Source organism: Anthonomus grandis, chromosome 5 (assembly GCF_022605725.1).
Source record: "Anthonomus grandis grandis chromosome 5, icAntGran1.3, whole genome shotgun sequence".
Lineage (NCBI taxonomy): Eukaryota > Metazoa > Arthropoda > Insecta > Coleoptera > Curculionidae > Anthonomus > Anthonomus grandis.
In genome coordinates this window covers 718629-737583 of record NC_065550.1, presented here as the reverse complement: position 1 = coordinate 737583, position 18955 = coordinate 718629, and the positions used below count along the sequence as shown (strand labels likewise).

The 18955-nt window shown below is 33.4% G+C and overlaps 2 protein-coding genes across 4 annotated transcripts in view; one reads left to right on the top strand and one right to left on the bottom strand.

The window, feature by feature from the left end:
* Positions 1-15975, bottom strand: part of LOC126736031 (calnexin) — an 83321-nt gene extending 67346 nt beyond the window's left edge. The window contains exons 1-3 of the mRNA XM_050440222.1: positions 15722-15975; positions 11584-11694; positions 8540-9087 (exon numbers count right to left, since the gene is read on the bottom strand). Coding sequence (XP_050296179.1) covers positions 8540-9087; positions 11584-11655 — 620 coding nt within the window. The 5' untranslated portion in view covers positions 11656-11694; positions 15722-15975. The remainder of the gene's footprint in view (positions 1-8539; positions 9088-11583; positions 11695-15721) is intronic.
* Positions 15976-16080: 105 nt separating this feature from the next.
* Positions 16081-18955, top strand: part of LOC126736033 (vasoactive intestinal polypeptide receptor-like) — an 83583-nt gene continuing 80708 nt past the window's right edge. The window contains exons 1-2 of one of the 3 annotated variants that reach the window (XM_050440229.1): positions 16081-16441; positions 16894-17039. In XM_050440229.1, the coding sequence (XP_050296186.1) occupies positions 16998-17039 (42 nt within the window). In that variant the 5' untranslated portion in view covers positions 16081-16441; positions 16894-16997. Of the gene's footprint in view, positions 16830-16893; positions 17040-18955 lie in introns of all 3 variants that reach the window. The other 2 variants (XM_050440228.1, XM_050440227.1) reach the window with 2 other exon arrangements.

The window sequence follows — 18955 nt, the reverse complement described above, 5'->3', positions numbered from 1 at the left end:
ATTTCAGTTAAATTTTGAAACTTGGCAACACTGTCAAAAGAAACTTTAAAAATATTGATGAGGTTCCGTGAAAACCGCACATTGTCGTCATTATCCGTTCTCGACTTATAAGCAGTTAAAATGTGTCAGTTTATAAATGGACACCCTGTATTTCAAATATTACAACACTAATTAATAAAAACCAAATTAACTTTAAACAGTTGAAACACATACATATTAATCTTTTTCATTCTACCACTATTAGGTATCCATTTTAAGTTGAGTAATCACAATAAAAATGTGCAATTTACTTTAAGATTAATTTAAAGTTTTATCTTCGATATCCTTGAAGAATTTAATGCTCCTAGAATTTTGATTTCTAATTGCCTTGTAATTCCAAGATTATACAGGTTCTCAAAAATTCATAAAACGAATATTCCTATTCGGCCTGTGGTAGTTTTACTAATACATCAGTGTCAATTATATCAAAATTTGTTCTTAACCTTATTAAAGGCCTTATAGAATTTACACCTAAACATACAATAAAAAACACGATAGAACTGACTACGGGTCTTAAGGATATTTTAATCGCACCTAGTTACAAAATGATTTCGTTCGATGTATGTAACCTGTTCACTTCAATACCAAAAAGTGAAACGGTTATACTGGTAGGTAACATTCTTAGGTCAAAGTCTATATCAGAGGGCAAAAAAAACCCAGGTTTTAAATTTTTGCCTATCTCAGGATTTTTTTGTTTTTAATCAAATATTTTACAAACAACCTGAAGGTCTTGCCATGGGGAGCTGTTTATCACCGTTTTTAGCAGATGTGTTAATGGACAACTTAGAATGCACCCACATTATTAATAACCCAGAAATTGAATTTTACAAAAGATATGTTGATGATTGTTATCTTCTAATAGATGGAGACGCAAATGCATCCAGCAACCTGCTTTATAAAATCAACCAGATACATACTAACATCAAATTCACACTTGAACAGGAAAACAATTCTTTACATTTTTTAGACCTCACAATCAAACGAAAACACAATGAATTAAGTTTTAGTATACAGGGTGTCTAAGATAAGGATCCTAAGCATGGAGATCTCGGTACCTGTTGGAGATACAGCTTCGGTTAAATTAGGAAAAAGTTGTGCACTTTGAAGCGTATTTACATGCCGTTGAGAAACTTCAAAAATTTCCATGGCCTGCAGAGATATTTGGAAAAAACGGAAATTTGCCAATATCGATTTTATTTTTTCCTGGCTTTATTTTAAAAGATATCAAAAAACTATTAACACTTTCTCATTGACACTTTTGAAGTAGTACGTGATGGCGCTTTTAAATTTTATATCCGACGTTTCGATTCCGAGAAACCACCATCAACTTTATTTTTTTATATAGCGCGAAAAAAAAGTACACCCTGTATCTGATTCCATTTTTTATTACAAATTCAATGATGTATCACATGTCAAATTTTTTTTTGTTAGTTGAAAGGAAAAATGCAAATTTTCTATTTTTTTAGCATATTTTTTAAGTAAGCTTTGGAAACAAATGCTTTGACGTATGTAAATACCTGTTACCGAGTCTGTCACATTTTTCTTAATATCTATTTAGAGAGTGATGAAGCTAAATGAAGCATTGATTTGCATTGTACATTGTACTATCTGTTTTTGAAGGTGGTAGACAATGGTGCAGTGAAAACATCTTGTCGAACTTGCATTGTCTTATTTATTTAATGTAACACGACGTAGTCGTAGTATTTAAGTATCTCCAACCGTTATCAAGTGTAAACTCATTGTACATTGTACTACTTATAAATAAAAAAATGTAACCAGTAATAGACAAATGTTTTATGATTTTTCTAACGATATGCAACAAATAATGAATACATTTTAAAAATGACGAAAAAAGCAAATAAATTAACGCATTTTATAAATTTAATTTAAAACAAGTGTTCAAACAGGTTTCCGTTATTTTCTAGACATAAGTATGATCTTCTTACAGTAGCAGTTAAAACATCACGCAATATCTCTGGCGTAATACTTTGAAAAGCGGCCTAATAACACAAACGACGGATAATAACACAATTTTAGCAATAATAACGACAACAGTAAATAATAATAACAATAATTACTCAACAAACAACACCTCGATAATCACGGTACCAACAACGGCAATTAATATTTAATAAAAAATATGTGACAGGGTAAAAGGTATTTATGTCAAAGTGTCAAAGCATTTGTTTCCAAAGCCTACTTAATAATATGTTTAAAAAAAAAGAAAAATTGTATTTTTCCTTTTAACTAACAAAAAAAAATGTGACATGTGATACATCGTTGGATTTGTAATAAAAAATGGAATCAGATACAGGGTGTACTTTCTTTTCGCGCTATATAAAAAAATAAAGTTGATGGTGGTTTCTCGGAATCGAGACGTCGGATATAAAATTTAAAAGCGCCATCACGTACTACTTTAAAAGTGTCAATGAGAAAGTGTCAATAGTTTTTTGATATCTTTTAAAATAAAGCCAGGAAAAAATAAAATCGATTTCGTGTTTGTGACCCAATATCTTCAATATTGCGGAGGGTTGTTGGGTGGGGTCAGAGGATCCTGAGGATCATTGAGGTCCTGAGGATGACTTAATATAAGTCGAAACGTCGACATTTAGGTAAACAGGTTTCTGTTCTATTTCTGACCCCGCCCAACAACCCTCCGCAATAATAAAATCGATATTGGCAAATTTCCATTTTTTCCAAATATCTCAGCAGGCCATGGAAATTTTTGAAGTTTCTCAACGGCATGTAAATACGCTTCAAAGTGCACAACTTTTTACTAATTTAACCGAAGCTGTATCTCCAACAGGTACCGAGATCCTTAAAAATTTTAAAAATCTTGTAGTCCCAATTTTAAATGAAAATTCCAAATATATTTGTATACTCTTTATAAAAAACAATCTAACAAACTATCTATAATCTATTTGTAGTATAACAAACCCAGGTGTGTCCATAAAGAATGGATGAGATAAGTTTTTTTTTAATAAATAAGAAAAGATCGAACGAGAAAAAAATAAATAAATAAAAAACCAATACCCTCCCTACGTTGTGTTTTGTAACAGAATCACTCTCTCTTTTACTTACCACGGATGCGCTCGACAAGACAAAATTAGGGAAACTTGAATTAATAGGATGATATTAAAGAAAATGCAGTCTTGATAATACACCTACCTAGTTTATTTATGTAGAAAAATAATGCCGTACTCAGCCTGGAATTCACGAGGGGAAGAGCACGGCAGAGAAACCCTCGATCTCAATTCCCTAAAAATCGAATCATGCTGAGTAATAAGTTCTGCCTTCGGTTACAAAAAAATAGATTATTTATTTACTGTTCCTGTCTAATTCCTCATACATACTATTCATTTAAAACTGAAGAGAGTTGGGTTAGTTATCCAGAAATCACTAGAAGGTACTGAGGTCCCATACGGGAGGCTACCCAGCTATGAGTTGAATAGTTGAGTCAATATTCTAGGTATTATCACAGATAGACGGACAAATTCGCGAAAAATATATTTATTTATCTGTGGTATGATTTACCTCTGAATATTAACCCAGTCAGGGTCGAAATGTTAGTTAGATTCAACAAGGCTCTAGCTTACTTTTGAAACACATAAATATTTAAAAAAAAACTAATTTCAAAAATATACCTAAAAATTTAGTAAATAAATTATCTCAGTAGATCACTTTAAATATTAATTTTCTCTTCAGCATGAAACAATTTTAGATAAATACATGCATAAGTTATTTCCTCCTATTCACGCAAAATATTAAATTTATAAACATTAATAAAAAAATATGTACATATTGCCAATAAAAAAACAAACTAATAAGTTTTAAATTTACTAACCTGTAGAAAATCTTCAGAAAACCACATCAACACAAATTAAATACGATTCAATAATTTTTTTTAAAGTAGTACCCTCGATGGCTGGGTTTTACTTTCTGCCGTTCCCTTACCACGCGACCGAAACATCCCGGAAAGGCAACGGCCAGAAATGCTAACACAAACAACCCTCGGCGCATGAATAGGGCTGTCGTTATCAAATCAAAAAAATTAAAAAGATTTTCGACAAAAGACGACGCGACATGCTTAATCCCAAATCCAAACGAATATATCATACTACGCATATAATTTAAAAATAGGTGGTTTTCTTCATATTTAAAGAACACATCCCTAATATCCAAGTTTCCCATAAAATCACAAACAATATTAGTAAGTATAAGGATCTAGTAAACTCAAAATACAAACTTTGGTAAACTTCAAAAAAGCGGTGTATATAAATTAAACTGTTCAGATTGTAAAACTTCCTAAATAGGAAGGACTTGCAGACCTCTGAACACTCGCATTGAGGAACATTTAAAAATCTCGAAGTCGCCCTTTGGGCATAATTTTGAAAAATCAAAGCATATAGCAGTGAAGTGATTAGGACAGCATCAAATTTAGTTAAGGACTTTACGAAAGAAGATTTTTTAATAGTAATGTAAATGGAATTTGTTCTTCATCTGATGTTTTAAAAAATTTAATTCAAAATCATGTTGATACAAACACTTTAGTGATGACAAGCCCTTATACTTATTTAAACCATAATGTTATCTATAATAGTAATAAGGCCCTTTATCGTACTTTTCATGCTAATAATATTAATCTGTATGGGATTTTAGAGTCTAATCACGCCAGTAACTTTGGTTCAGACTTGGCATCATTATTACATGCACATATTTTCAAATATTTTAAATTTAATATTTCATCGAATAAATTGTCTTTGAATCATCAAATTAATGAGTCTGAACTGATTACTGATCGTGAATTGAATTCTTCTTTTTTATAGATATGTCCACGAAGCTTACCTTACTAGTAAGATTGAAATTAGCTCTTCGAAAAGCTTAAGTATCTTTATTCTTAATATACAATCCCTAAGAAACAAGATGGATGAGCTTCATCTTTTGCTGGACACATGTAATTTTCCTGATATTGTACTTCTGACCGAGCACTCGTTGAGGCCTAGTGAATGTTTTTTAATACCTGATTATGTTCCTATATCAAATTTTTGTCGTCAACAATCTATACATGGAGGAACCATGATCTTGGCTAGGCAAACAATTGAAACGATTTTTTGTAATATTGATAAGTATGATAATCTTCTGTTAGAAAATGTTTTTGAATTCTCTCTTTCTTTTTGTAAGCGTTTTAATTTATATATTCTTTGTGTTTATAGGCCACCTACAGAAGATATTGCTATGTTTCTGGACAAACTTGATTCTCTTTTATCCCAGTTGTCCCTACACTCTAAGGTTATATTGGCTGGTGACTTTAATATCAACTACACTGATGAAACCTTGCCACGTACTACCACGACTTGAAAATGCACGTTCTTTCTCCCACACGAATAACTTCTTCATCTGCAACTACAATTGACTATTTCTGTACAAATTTTGATGACGTTTTATGCACAGTACTCCCATCTGGTATTTCCGACCATGAAGCTATTCTTGCTAAAATGCCATATAATACTGTATTATCTTCATCTCATTATATGGGAAGAATTTTCAGCAGGAGAAATTTCAATGCTTTTTCTGCTGCTACAGCTTCGGTAAATTGGAATGCACTTGAAACGGCTTCTGACCCACTTACTTTATTTTTTCAAGTTCTGTGTGATAAGATCAATCAGTGCTTTCCTAAAATGAGGCTTAAAACTAAGAAACGAAAACCATGGGTTACAAGAGGCCTTAGAATTTCAGCTAAAAACCTCCGTTTTTTGACTAAATTGTGCAAATATACCACAAATGAAAATATCCTTGTATATCATCAGAAATACCGTAGGCTGTACAGAAAGACAATTAAAGCACCAAAATCTAATTATTATAGGGATCGCTTAAAATATGTCATCAAATAGGCAAAGAGAGTGTTGGTCGATTATTAATGATTTTAGACATTGCCATAGAAAAGTATCTGAATCGGAGTTAAGACCTGACATTTTAAACGACTATTATTGTGATATACCTAATATCTTGCTGAAGGGCATTCGTAGTAACATTGATCCCTTACACTATCTTCAACAAGTGTCGGCTGAGCATTCATTTTTCTTTCATCCTGTCGATCTTACCGAAGTAAAAAATGAAATCAAACGCCTAAAAAACCATAAATCATCTGGAGCTGATGGGATATCTTCGAGTTTGTTACTCTTTTTGCCTGATTCAGCCTTAAATAAAGCATTTTGTTTCTGCCATAAACAATTCTTTACATATTGGCATTTTTCCTTATGTTTAAAAGAGGCAGTGGTTGTCCCTCTTCATAAGGGTGGAGATTTGGATCAGCCTTGTAATTTCCGTCCCATTTCTATTTTACCCTCTTAGATCTCTCTAAGATAGTTGAAAAACCTGCAAAAAGCAGAATTTTGTCCTTTTTACATCATAATGGCATTTTGTCTGCAAATCAGTTTGGATTTCAAGCCGGCAAAGGGACTCATGATGCTGTTTTTAGCTTTTTGCAGAGCGTCTATGTGTCCTTGAATTCTGGAGAGTCATCGGCGGCAGTGTTTTGTGATCTATCCAAAGCAGTTGACTGTGTGGATCATGGAATACTATTATCTAAGCTCGATAAATATGGTTTTAGGGGCGTAGCGTTGCGATGGCTTGAGTCCTATCTATCAAATCGTACTCAGAAGGTTACAGTGTCTGGGCGTTTGTCTGCTTCTGGATCCCTAAAATGCGTCGTTCCCCAGGGTTCAGTGTTAGGACCACTGTTATTTTTACTGTATGTGGATTACTTGAGTTCATTGAAACTGCAGGGCAAGGTGGTTCAGTTTGCTGATGATACCACCATACTATGGAGCCATAAAAATTCAGATTATATTAAGACTTGTATACATGAAGACCTTCAGATTTTATCAGGGTGGTGTGCTTCCAACAGGCTCGTGTTTAATGTAAGAACGACGTCTATTATAGGGTTTAAGTGCGATGTTCAGGGTCTGTTTGACGAAAAATCCCTCTTGCAGAATAAAGAGTGCTGCAAGTTTCTAGGAATTACCATTGATGGTCGCCTTCGGTCTGGATGTTTTGCAGTAAGAATGGCCAAACAAGAGCTGGGAGGGGTGGTTACACGTTCAGTGTACTTTTCACTTATTGAATCTCATATTCGGTATGGCTTGCCTTTTTGGGACTTAACCAATAAGGGGCTACTCAAAATTGTCTTTGTTATTCAAAAAAAAGCAGTTAGATACCTGTGTTCTGCTAAGTTAAGAAATTCATGCAAACCCCTCTTCATTTCTGAAAAAATCCCAACCCTTTTTTCACTCTTTACGTTAGAAACAGCTGCTTTTATTCACAAAATTCCCAAACTACCCTCTGACACTGGCCATTTGACTCGTCGTGTAAATGATGTTCCCCTACCTATTCCTACGTCTTCCCTAACCAAAAACTCATTAATTTACATAAGTAAAAAAATGTACAATCATGTTCCTCTATGTGTTAGACATATATCGGATGTTAAGAAATTTAAAAGAGAATTAAAGACGCTTTTATTGGCTAAGGCATATTATAACCTGGATGACTTTTTTAATGATAGGTTTAGTAGTATTTGATTGTTTTATTTAGTTATCTTTAAATCAAGTATGTTCAAAAAGTTTTGTCTTCTTGTGTTTAAATTTGTTCATTGTTTTGTCAATTTTTGAAATTGTATTTTTGTGTTGTTTTTTTAGCTTGTAGGATGCTTGTACACAAGATTATTCTTACGTAATATAGCACATTTTCTTTCTTTCTTTTCTTTCTAAATTTGACTCTGTTAAGGATTCAAAATTATTAATTAATGTTTCTAGTAGAAATTTTATGAGGTTGGATTTTTTGGAGGACATCGAAATTAATAAAGAGATGAGAAGACTGATTTGACTAAAGATGATTAGACTGAAGTCAATATAATAAATAAATAAAATAAAAAATTTATGTTTACATACCCATGCTATAGTAGCTTTGCAAAGTGGTCAAACTTTAAAAAATAATGAAAAAAAAAATGTACCAATAAAATATAATAACATTGTTATCAGTAAGATAGAAATAGTTTTTATTTTATAATACGATCTCATCTCTATATGTTGTTTGAAAAAAATATTTTAAAATTGTGGCGTCCAGTTATGTTACATATTGGTAAATGTCCAGCCTCTTTAAAAGAGTTTTTTGTAAATGTTTGACACATAAGTTTGTTTTAGGAAAAAGGAAGGAAAAAAAGAAATGTTGACATCCCTTTTAGGTAGCTCTGATGATGGCACTGAGCAACCAAAAGAGCTTTGCTATAAGATTTTTAAAAAATATACATGTTATACAAACATCTTAGTCTTTTTTTTTACTTTAACGTTGCCTTGGGGGAAAGATAAAAAGAATCTATCAAAATTTTGTTGTTTCTTTTTAATACTTAACTTTGTGCTAAATTACCCATAAACTCTTACAAATCTCAAATAAGAAATATCTTATCTAATAAACTATCAAAATAACTAAAATCTTTAAATCATACCTTTCCTTTGGTCTCTCACAGTGTTTCTCTTCAATAGAACCATTTTTGGGGTTCTTGTGTTTAAAAATAAAATGCACTTTGTTATCACCACCGCATTTATCAGGTCCGAACATAATACTGTAAGGTGTCTTGTCATGAAATTCTTTAAGGTTACTATTATTGCTAATGCCAGTGAGTAGTTTTAAATATGCTCCTCCGCACTCTTGACCGTCTTGGAGCATCACCTCATATTGCACAATCAAAGGCTTATCTTTGAAAATAAAGGGTTTATCCAAAAGAGCAGAAATCGCAGAGTGTTTCGCTCTGGATTTGAGGACCAACCCTAAATCTCCTTTTAAAGCATGTTTTTGGGGAGGCTCCAGCTCCCAAAGACCGTCATATTTCGCTATATCTTCCTCTATATTTTCTTTCTTTGCTTCAGATTTGGTCCATTTCTTTTCAAAATCAGCGGGATTGTCAAAGTGTTCCGAAAAATAAACTTTAGATTGATCTGACGGTTGCGGACTTTCATAGGGGAAATAGTCAACCGTGTCTATGGTTACTTCATCCTAAAAGGAAGTATGAATATTAATTAACGATTTGAAAACATACACTGGTGGCCAAAAGTAGATTGACAAATTCCATTTTTATGGATATATTTTATATGAAGCAAAGGAAAAACCGGTTGAGCTTACTAGTGTTCAGGAATGTAAATGACATAGTTTAAAGAAACAAATTCCATAGATTTTTATTGCTTGCACTTTTTCTTATCAAATTCCAATAATTTTGTTTGACTGCTAGGTGGCCAAAATTGGATTGACAAACAACATATTTATTCAGTCTCTGAGTTTTATGCGTTGGTTTCTGTTGATTTGCCTTTCCTTACTATTAGTTTTGAAAAATATTCACAATGCCACGTGGTATAACTTTATCGATCGATATTAAGATGCGAATAATCGACGAATACCGGAAAGGGGTTAAACAGGCGGATATTGCTCGAAAATTTTCTCTTTTGAGAGCAACAGTAAGTCAAATAATAAAAAATGTTAATCTCCGTGGAAGTGTTGTTCCTCTAAAAAAACTGGCCGACCAAAGAAGACCACTAGTCGTGTTGACAAATTAATTTTGAAAAAAGCAAAACTTGACCCATTTGCAACTTCAAAAGAAATCGAGCTGCATTTGGAAGAAGGTGTGGGTTCAGTTAGTTGTCGCACCATTGGAAGGAGACTTCAATATAGTGATTTAAAAACAAGACACCACTGCTAAGTTTAAAAAACGTACGGGCGCGATTGAGCTTTGCTCGAGAGCATTAGTCACTGGACAGTCTCCGAATGGAAAAAGGTTATTTTTAGTGATGAATCAAAGTTCAATTTGATTAATTCGGATGGCAAAAGATATGTTAGGCGTTCTGTGAACCAAAGGTATGATCCCAAATATACGGTGTCCACAGTCAAGCATGAAGGTGGTTCCGTGATGGTGTGGGGGTGTTTTTCGGGCTATGGGATGTGTCCACTACACTTGATAGAAGGCACGATGGATCGTTTCATGTATAAAGACATTTAATGTTATCAAATGGCCGTCACAGTCACCGGACCTAAATCCGATCGAGAACATTTGGGATTACATTGATCGTCACATCCGATGTAAACATTTCATAAATAAACAAGAACTTTTTGAAGGATGCTGGATATCCATGACATCCATGGATCTGGATATCCATGCTAAATATCCATTGACACGTCCTATATTGACAATTTAATTAGGTCCATGCCGAAAAGGTTGGTGGAAGTGAAAAGAAATAGAGGCTATGCAACGCATTATTGAATAAAACCTTTAAAATGTTCTATACTTATTTTTATTTTAGTAAGCTTTGAATTTGTCAATTTAATTTTGGCCACTTAATAATTGTTTAGTTTTTTAATTATTTTTAACAAAATTGGGTATTACAAATAAATAGTTTAAATATAATTAAACATTACAAATAGGCTCCGTTGTTTTTTAAACAGGTACTGTCCCACCTAATTTATCATTTCCTAAACCGTGATATAAATAATTTTTGAATCTCTTAAGAGGCACAAACAAAGCTATAGCCATATTCAATATGTGATAGAACTCTGAAACTATTAACACCCATATAATTTGCATTTCTAAAGTCATAAAAGAACTGTAGAAAATTTAGTTTTTTCTTTACCATTGTTAAAAGTTAATTTAAAATGATAAGGCTTATGATAGATTTAACAAAAACAGAGTCAACAGCTTCACTCACCACCAGATCATTTCTATTTGTAAAAGTAAGATCAAGAAAAGTAATTATATCATTTGGCACAAAATTCCCTCGAAAAAAGTTAAGGTAAGAATAAAACTCCCCAAGTATTATTCCACTTGACTTAGGTGGGCATCTAACAACAGTTCCAAACTCATCATTTTCCCAAAGAGCATCTGGAACATTAAAATTACCAAAAATAATAAAGTCAGTGTTTGAAAATCGTTGCCTGAGAATATCAACTGCCCTTCATAAGAATTCATATAGGACCCAGGTGGGATATACACCCCTCCAATTACAAAACTACTCCCGCCCACATTACAAGCTAAAAACATCTTCTATATTCATTGTTATTATTCTTATTATTCATTACAATGTAGACCAATTTTTACAAAGAAATATATAAAAATGTTTAAAAACTTATAAGTCAACATGAAACAAAACAGATAAGACTACACCTAAAGCATCCTAGAGTAAGAGAAACAAAATTACAGAACAAGCTGCTCAATCAAGAAAAGCTTTATGGTTTAAAAATCCTTTGACAGTATAGTAGTATTTTTTTTTTATTTGAAAGCCTAATTAAATTTTCATTTAAAGTATAGCAATAAGATACCAGTTTGGTGGTAAAGAGTTGACATGTTTCTAATCCAATTTATTAATTTACAAAAGTTAAATTTTGCACTATTTTTTCCAGTTTATTTATATATTTATGAACGGAAATTTAATTTTTTTTACAAAAGATAAATAACAATAAATTAATTATATGTATTTTTCTAATCTCTTTCAATAATTTAATACTTACATCTAATTCTTGTGCTATTGCGATTACCAAACAGGCAAAGATGTAAAAAGTGAAGAACACTTTCCTTTTCATTGTCAATTGATTCAGAAATGCATCCAATCAGTAGTATACCTAAAACAATAAATAAATGTAGTTAATAAAAAATGATGTATTTTAAATTCTCATAATAGTAAAGTTGAATTGGCCTGCAAATAAGCCTAATCTTAACCCAACTAAGAATGTTCAGGTCATGATCTACCGCCGTTTTAAGAACATCCTAACATTTTACATGGTTTTTTGAAAGTGACACACATTGGTAAAGTAGTCAAATGTAACCTCAAGTTTATAGAGATACTTCCCAACCAAAATATCCATATTTAAAATAAAGACAGTAAAAGTTCAAAAAATTAGATTTTTTACTTTCTATGGGTTTTTTGCTTTCTATATTGTCCAAGTATGAAAAAATGTAGATAAAATGCAAAAGTGGGGTAACGAAAAGTTCATCAAACATCCTAAACTGTGGCAAGACTAAGTTTATCAATTTTCAAAACAGAGGAAAACAAAAAATGCACTGACTTAAAGTAAATGGAATAAACATTCAACAGACTGATATGTAACGTGATTTACTAGGGCTTATAATAAACATGAATTCAAATTGGGGAAGCCAAGTAACTGATATATGGAAAAAAATTTGTGGAAATATGGAGCAGTGTGTCCCATTATTTCTGAGACTTTTTTCTATCTTTATCTGTATAAAATATATTTCTCACATAAAAATTAAAACTTGTTTACAAAACCTTTAAAATTAATCTATACAGGGTGAGTTTTTTAAAGTGTTACAATGCGATATGTCAAAAACGGCTGCAAATTTTTTTTTGACATTTTGGTGACATTTCAAGTATACCGGGGTGCACTTTTTGTGATATTTTTGACATTTGTCCCTTCACCCCCCTCTTAGGGGGTACTTGAAATGTCACCAAAATTAAAAAAAAAATTTGCAGCCCTTTTTGACATATCGCATTGTAACACTTTAAAAAACTCACCCTGTATAATGAGACAAAAAATAAACAAAACTTCTCCATAATTCTCATTCCTCTAAGGGATACTTGTTGTCAACAGTATATTAAAATAGAAAGCAACAATTCTATGCATCCAAAGTATATTTGAAATATTTTTGCCTCTTTCAAAGTAAAAGCACATTTAATATTCCTTTCAAAATTACCCATAATGACGAGGCTAGTTTGGATATTAGGGATACAAATAACCATTTACTGAATGCCTTTTCTTGGTACACTCAAATGAACAACCTAGTACTATGCCTTTTTGTAGTTTTGAAAATTCAGTTTATATTGGTAGCAGTGATATGTAATGTTATTGCTTTCTCTAAGAATAGGATGTAATTTGGATTCAATGGAATCCCACTTATTATAAGCCCTTTGATTTGATTTATGAACCCGATTTTTATGTTTTGACATTCAGAAAATTCAAAAAACTAAAGTAACATCTGCATCATAGAGACAAATTTTTTCAAATGATAATTTTGTTTCATTTTTCTCATCATTGGAGGATAAATTTCTAACTTCTTTCTCAGATTCTTTTTCTCCTTTCTCAGAGGCGAGATCCCTAATTTCTGCAGGAAATCAGGAAATTAGGGATCTCGCCTCTCCATGTTATGGCTCAAGTCTTTTAAGCTCAAGAAACTTTTTGCCCAAAAATAGCTTCTATAGTTTTAATGAATTTTTAGATTTTAATGTTTAAGTATAGGACTATTTTAGGTTTAAGATTTAACTTCTATCTTAAGTCAACACTGCTTTTGATACTTTGATATATTCTGTTATTATCTTAAGATGTATTTTCTAATGTACTAATCTAATCTAATTTCTACCATAACATTTACACACATTACCAAAATTAATCATAACAAAACAGATTGAGAAAAAAAAAAGCATCTTTTTGATAAATTTCATTAAAAAATAAGTAAAGCTGTCAATAAAACAGAATTTAGAAGAAGTAAATTAAATTATTTAACAGGAAACAAAACTAAAACACTAAAATGATGTCAGAGCACAGGTTAAAAGGTATCATTGAAAAAATCGTCAAGGCTATAATATGCCCTGGATAATAAAAGTGATTTTAATTCCTTTTTGAATCTCTTAACTTCTAAAATTTGTCTGATACATAGAGGAACATGGTTGTGAATTTTTTTGCTAAGGTATATAAGTGAGTTCTTCGTGAGGGAGGATGTAGGGATTGGTAAGGGAAAATCGTTAACCTGGTGAGTCATATGACCAGTGTTAGAGGGAGGTTTAGGACATTTATGAATAAGAGTAGCTGTTTCTAAGATAAAAAGAGAAAAAAGAGTTAGGATTTTTTGGGATATAAAGAGAGGTTTACAAGAATATCTTAACCCAGCGGAACATAGGTATCTAACTGCCTTTTTTTGAATCACAAAAATTATGTTTAATAATCCCTTGTTGCTTAAACCCCAAAAAGGCAAGCCATAACGAAGGTGGGACTCAATAAGAGAAAAGTACACTGAACGTGCAACTACCCCTCCCAGTTCATGCCCCGCCATTCTTACTGCAAAGCATCCAGAGGATAATTTTGATGCAAGATTTAGGATATGATCTTCGAAGCAAAGGCGACCATCAATGGTAATACCAAGGAACTTACAGCTTTCTTTGTTTTGCAAGGGGGAGTTTTCACTAAACATAAGGCCCTGAACGTCACACTTAAATCCCATAATAAAGGTTTTGCCCACATTAAATACAAGCCTGTTTGCAACACACCACTCTGATAAAATCTTAAGATCCTTAAAAACCTGGGCTCTAACATTATCAGAATCTCTATGATTCCATAAAATGGTGGTATCATCAGCAAACTGAACCACTTTGCCCTGCAGTTTTAATGAATCCAAATCATTTACATAGAGCAAAAATAATAGTGGTCCTAACACTGAACCCTGAGGTACTCCAGTTTTAAGGGATCTGGAATCGGATAAACATCCAGATACTGTAACTCTTTGGGTACGATTAGACAGATAGGATTCCAGCCATTTCAATGCCACACCTCTAAAGCCATAATTATTGAGCTTAGACAGCAGTATTCCATGATCTACACAATCAAATGCCTTGGATAAATCGCAAAAGTATGGGCCTATTTTTAAACAGAGAAGGTCCTATTAAAACTACATTTGTATTATCCATGTTTCTAAGTCTTTTTTGAATATCCCCAATGCTGCATCATTTCCCGAGCACTGATTCAAGTGAACCAAGAAACACAAAAACAAAGTCTGATTTAGTAAACCGTTCGGAGAATTGGAGAGTCTCTTGAAGCAGGTCTTCAGTCAGCAAATTAGATGTCTTTTGGCAGTTTAGATCATACTTGCTACCAATTGATTTTTTAAAGAGTGGCAGATATCCTCTAACATCCAATCCAATGACCAAAATTTTATTCTTCCTGGGATAGAGTCATTCTGCTTAGGTATCAATAAAGGTATTGCTGGGTTTGGGTACATTTTCTGCAGATGTAGGACAGGATTGAACTCGGGTAGCCTCATATTTAAGACTCATATTGGCACTCTAAATAATTTATATGTATGTAAGATATATGTGTATGTGGTTACATACACTCTTGAGTTCAAGACCATCAGCAACATTTAACCTATTTAAATAAAATTGATGCTTTTTAAGTATTATATTTTTAAATTTTAATTTATGAGTGCACACACACAAAAAGGTGATTCTTTGGTATTATTAGGGCTGTTTACAGAGAAAAAAAATTTTGTATGAAAAATGTCTTAAATGTTAAGAATGACATGACATTTTTACATTTACAAGTCAAGCATATTCAGTAAAAGCTATGGAGAAAAACCTTTATTTATTAATTAACTAACCCCTACCGGTAGTAAGGATTCACCTAATTTTTTGATAGTTATTCTTTATATTAAATGTGCTTCTAATTTAATTAGCATAACCCAATTATAACCTAGATGTCTATCTTTTCAATTGATTATCTTTTCCTTGCTAGATATTCAGTTAGAAAGATACATCTAGCTAAATACTGATTCAGCGAACCTTTGACTTCTTGAAGACTTGAGACTGGGGGGTTCATAAAGGGCCATACTTTACTTTTTTCTTAATAAAGTTTGTTTACTTACCCAAATCAATCAACCAAAAGCAAGTAGCTTTTTGAGGTTGTGGAACTAACGTCTATGTGCCACCTAAATATTCAGTAAATAAAACTGGCAAATGTAGAAGATAACAAATAAAATGTATGGAAACTGGAAATGCCAGTACTGCCTATTGAAACCTGGAAAATATGAAATCTGGATCTGAAATCTGAATGGGATACCGGAAAAGCGGAAGCGGAAAGAACAAATAATATTCCAATTCCCTATAAAACGATATCTGTCATCTGTCACGCGTCAAATGACTCATGGCATCTTGACAATACAAGAGTCTACGTACACGTACACACCCATTTACTAAAATAAACGATGAAATTACAGAGATAAATTGCGTTGAAAACGAAAGCGTATTGTGCCACAAATTTCGTTATTATTGAGATATCCACTAATGGTTTAACTAAAATATCAAAAAAATTAATGCCAAAGTGAATCAAGTGAGCTTTGCCTACATGAAAACAGATGGCAGCATCAAACAGTTTGGTCCACCTGGAATATAGGTGTTCAAGTTTCAATGCCATAACGTACTATTCGGCTTGGGCTACTTTGGCAATCACAGAACTAAATAAATATAGAGAAATGCGGGCTGCCTTTTTAACCTTGAGGAGGAAACCAAAAATGGAGATGATGAAGGTTTCAAGTTGGTTTCATACAAAAAAAGGAACCACAACAGAAGACCCAGTCCCATAAAAGGTGAGAACAAGGACGACCTGCTAAAAATTGTTGCCCCAGCGGCCAATAAATCCTGGATCTTTGTCTCGGACTTTGCCCCAGAAACAAAAGCAGCTGATGTTGTCAACTTCCTCAAAAAATATGAACTGGATGAAAACTGTGTCTGTGTAAAGATAATTACGAAGAAAGACAGCTGGTACAGCTCTTTTAAGGTGGGTGTCCCCTGTCATAAGAAAGAAGCCATATTATCACCCAACTTGTGGCCAGTGGGTACCACAATAAACCATTTTATGCACCTGCAAAGCTCCCGGACCACAGACCAGCTGAGGACTTCCGAGGTGCAGTAAACGCCCCTCCGTTGCGTAATAAGTGTTCTTCGAATAACTTTAACAATTGTAATGATTTTAATGTAAATTTTTCGTCTTTTAATATTGTTCACTACAATATCCAATGTCTCCGCACTTCTTTTTTAGATGTAGAGGTACTCCTCAATGATGTATCAGCAGATTGTTTATGTATTAACGAACATTGGCTAGTACCAAACGAGCTTTACTCAATAACTATCAAAAACTACCAAATGGTTTCAGGCTTCTCCAGGTCGGTGATGACTCATGGCGGTGTAAGTATATATTTATTTATTTATTTATTTATTCATCAACGTATATAACATTTCAAGTACTTATTAATAATTAACAGTAGTCTTAAGTAAAAACTATAATACTAATAAACAATACTGTGCTAAACATAATCCAAAGAGTGGGAGTAGGGCACTATCCCAAGATAGTTGCCCTAGCTGACGACTTAAATTTATTTAAAGATGTACTGAAAAAATCAAGATCTTTTGCAAATCTATTCACTGTAGAAGCTATTCTATTTATAGGACTGTTTAGTAGATAGGATGTTCTGCAAAAGGGAATGTGGAGAAGCGCCTGACCTCGTGTTGTGTAAGAAGATACATGCAAAGAGAAAAGGCACAGACATTCCGGACTTCTAACAATACCATTCAGAACCTTAAACGCAAAGCAAACATCAAAGAACTGCCTTCTACTTGATAAGGAGTTTATGCTCAGGTAGGACATGGTCTCTGAACAGGTAAGATCCAGGCCTGACTTCATAAGAGTATATCTGGCAAACCTGATAAACTTGTGCTGGATATTTTCAAGCCTCTCAATGTGAATCAGAAAATGAGGTGACCAAACAATATTGGAGAATTCGAGAAGAGATCTCACCAGGCAAATATATAGTGTCTTCAATGCTGACACATTAGTAAAGTCTTTGCAAGATTTTTTGATAAAACCAAGCAGTTTATTAGCTCTATTTACAGTATTTTCGAAGTGGTGGGAGAAAGTAAGACTCGGGTCCAGAAAGACACCCAAATCCTTGACTGAGTCAAGCTCCTTCAAGGGGATACCATCAATAACATATTGACAAGGAGGGGAGACCCTTAAACGAGTAAACCTCATAAACCCACATTTCTTAACATTCAATGACATTTCACTCGACTTACACCAGGAAAACACTCTGTTTATATCTCTCTGAAGCACCAACTGATCCTGAGAGGAGGAAATCCGCCGAAAAATTTTCAAATCATCAGCGAAGAGCAAAAACTCAGACTCCAGTAGGGAGCCGAGGTGATTGATAAAGAGACTGAATAACAATGGTCCCAAATGGGAGCCCTGAGGGACCCCTGAAGTTGTCAAAAATGGGTTGGACAAAAAACCACCAATTTTAACACGCTGCTCTCTATCCATCAGATAAGACTTGATCCAAAGTAAAAGAGATCCGCTGATGCCGAGATCTGAAATATGAGAGATAAGAATATTATGGTTGACCCTATCGAAGGCCTTACTAAAGTCCGTGTATATCGCATGTGTTTCATTACCGTCGGCAAAAGATTTGAAGATATAGTTGCTAAAAACAAACAAGTTTGTATCCACAGAACGACCTCTGGTGAATCCATGCTGCTGATCTCCAATTATTTCCTGAAATGTGCCAGATAGAACCACCTCTACACAGTGCTCGAACAGCTTAGGAATTGCAGAGAGGATACTAATGGGACGATAGTTAGTTATGTCACTCTTATTCCCAGATTTATAAATAGGACATACATGAGATAGCTTCCAGTTCTCTGGAAAAGTTCCAAAGTTAGGGACACATTGAAAATATGAAAAAGTGGAAGGAAAAGGGAATGGCTGCATTCTTTCAAAAGCCTGTTTGGAATTCCATCGGGACCCGCTCCCTTTCTGCTGTCCAGTTTAGCTAATACTGTTTCAATTGTAGTAGCACTAAGGAACACGTGGTTGATATGGTTAAATTTACATGAGGTATCGAGACCGTCAGAGGCATTAGAAGGGTTAGTATTCTTGTTAAATACAGATAAAAAGTGGGTGGCAAAGAGATTTGCAATAGAAATACCAGTATCGGCCCTGAGATCATGAAGGAACATCTCATCTGGAACGGTAGAATCGCTTTGATTGGACTGAAGTCTTACAAATTTCCAAAAGGTCTTACTATCGTTCTCTATTGCATTTTCGG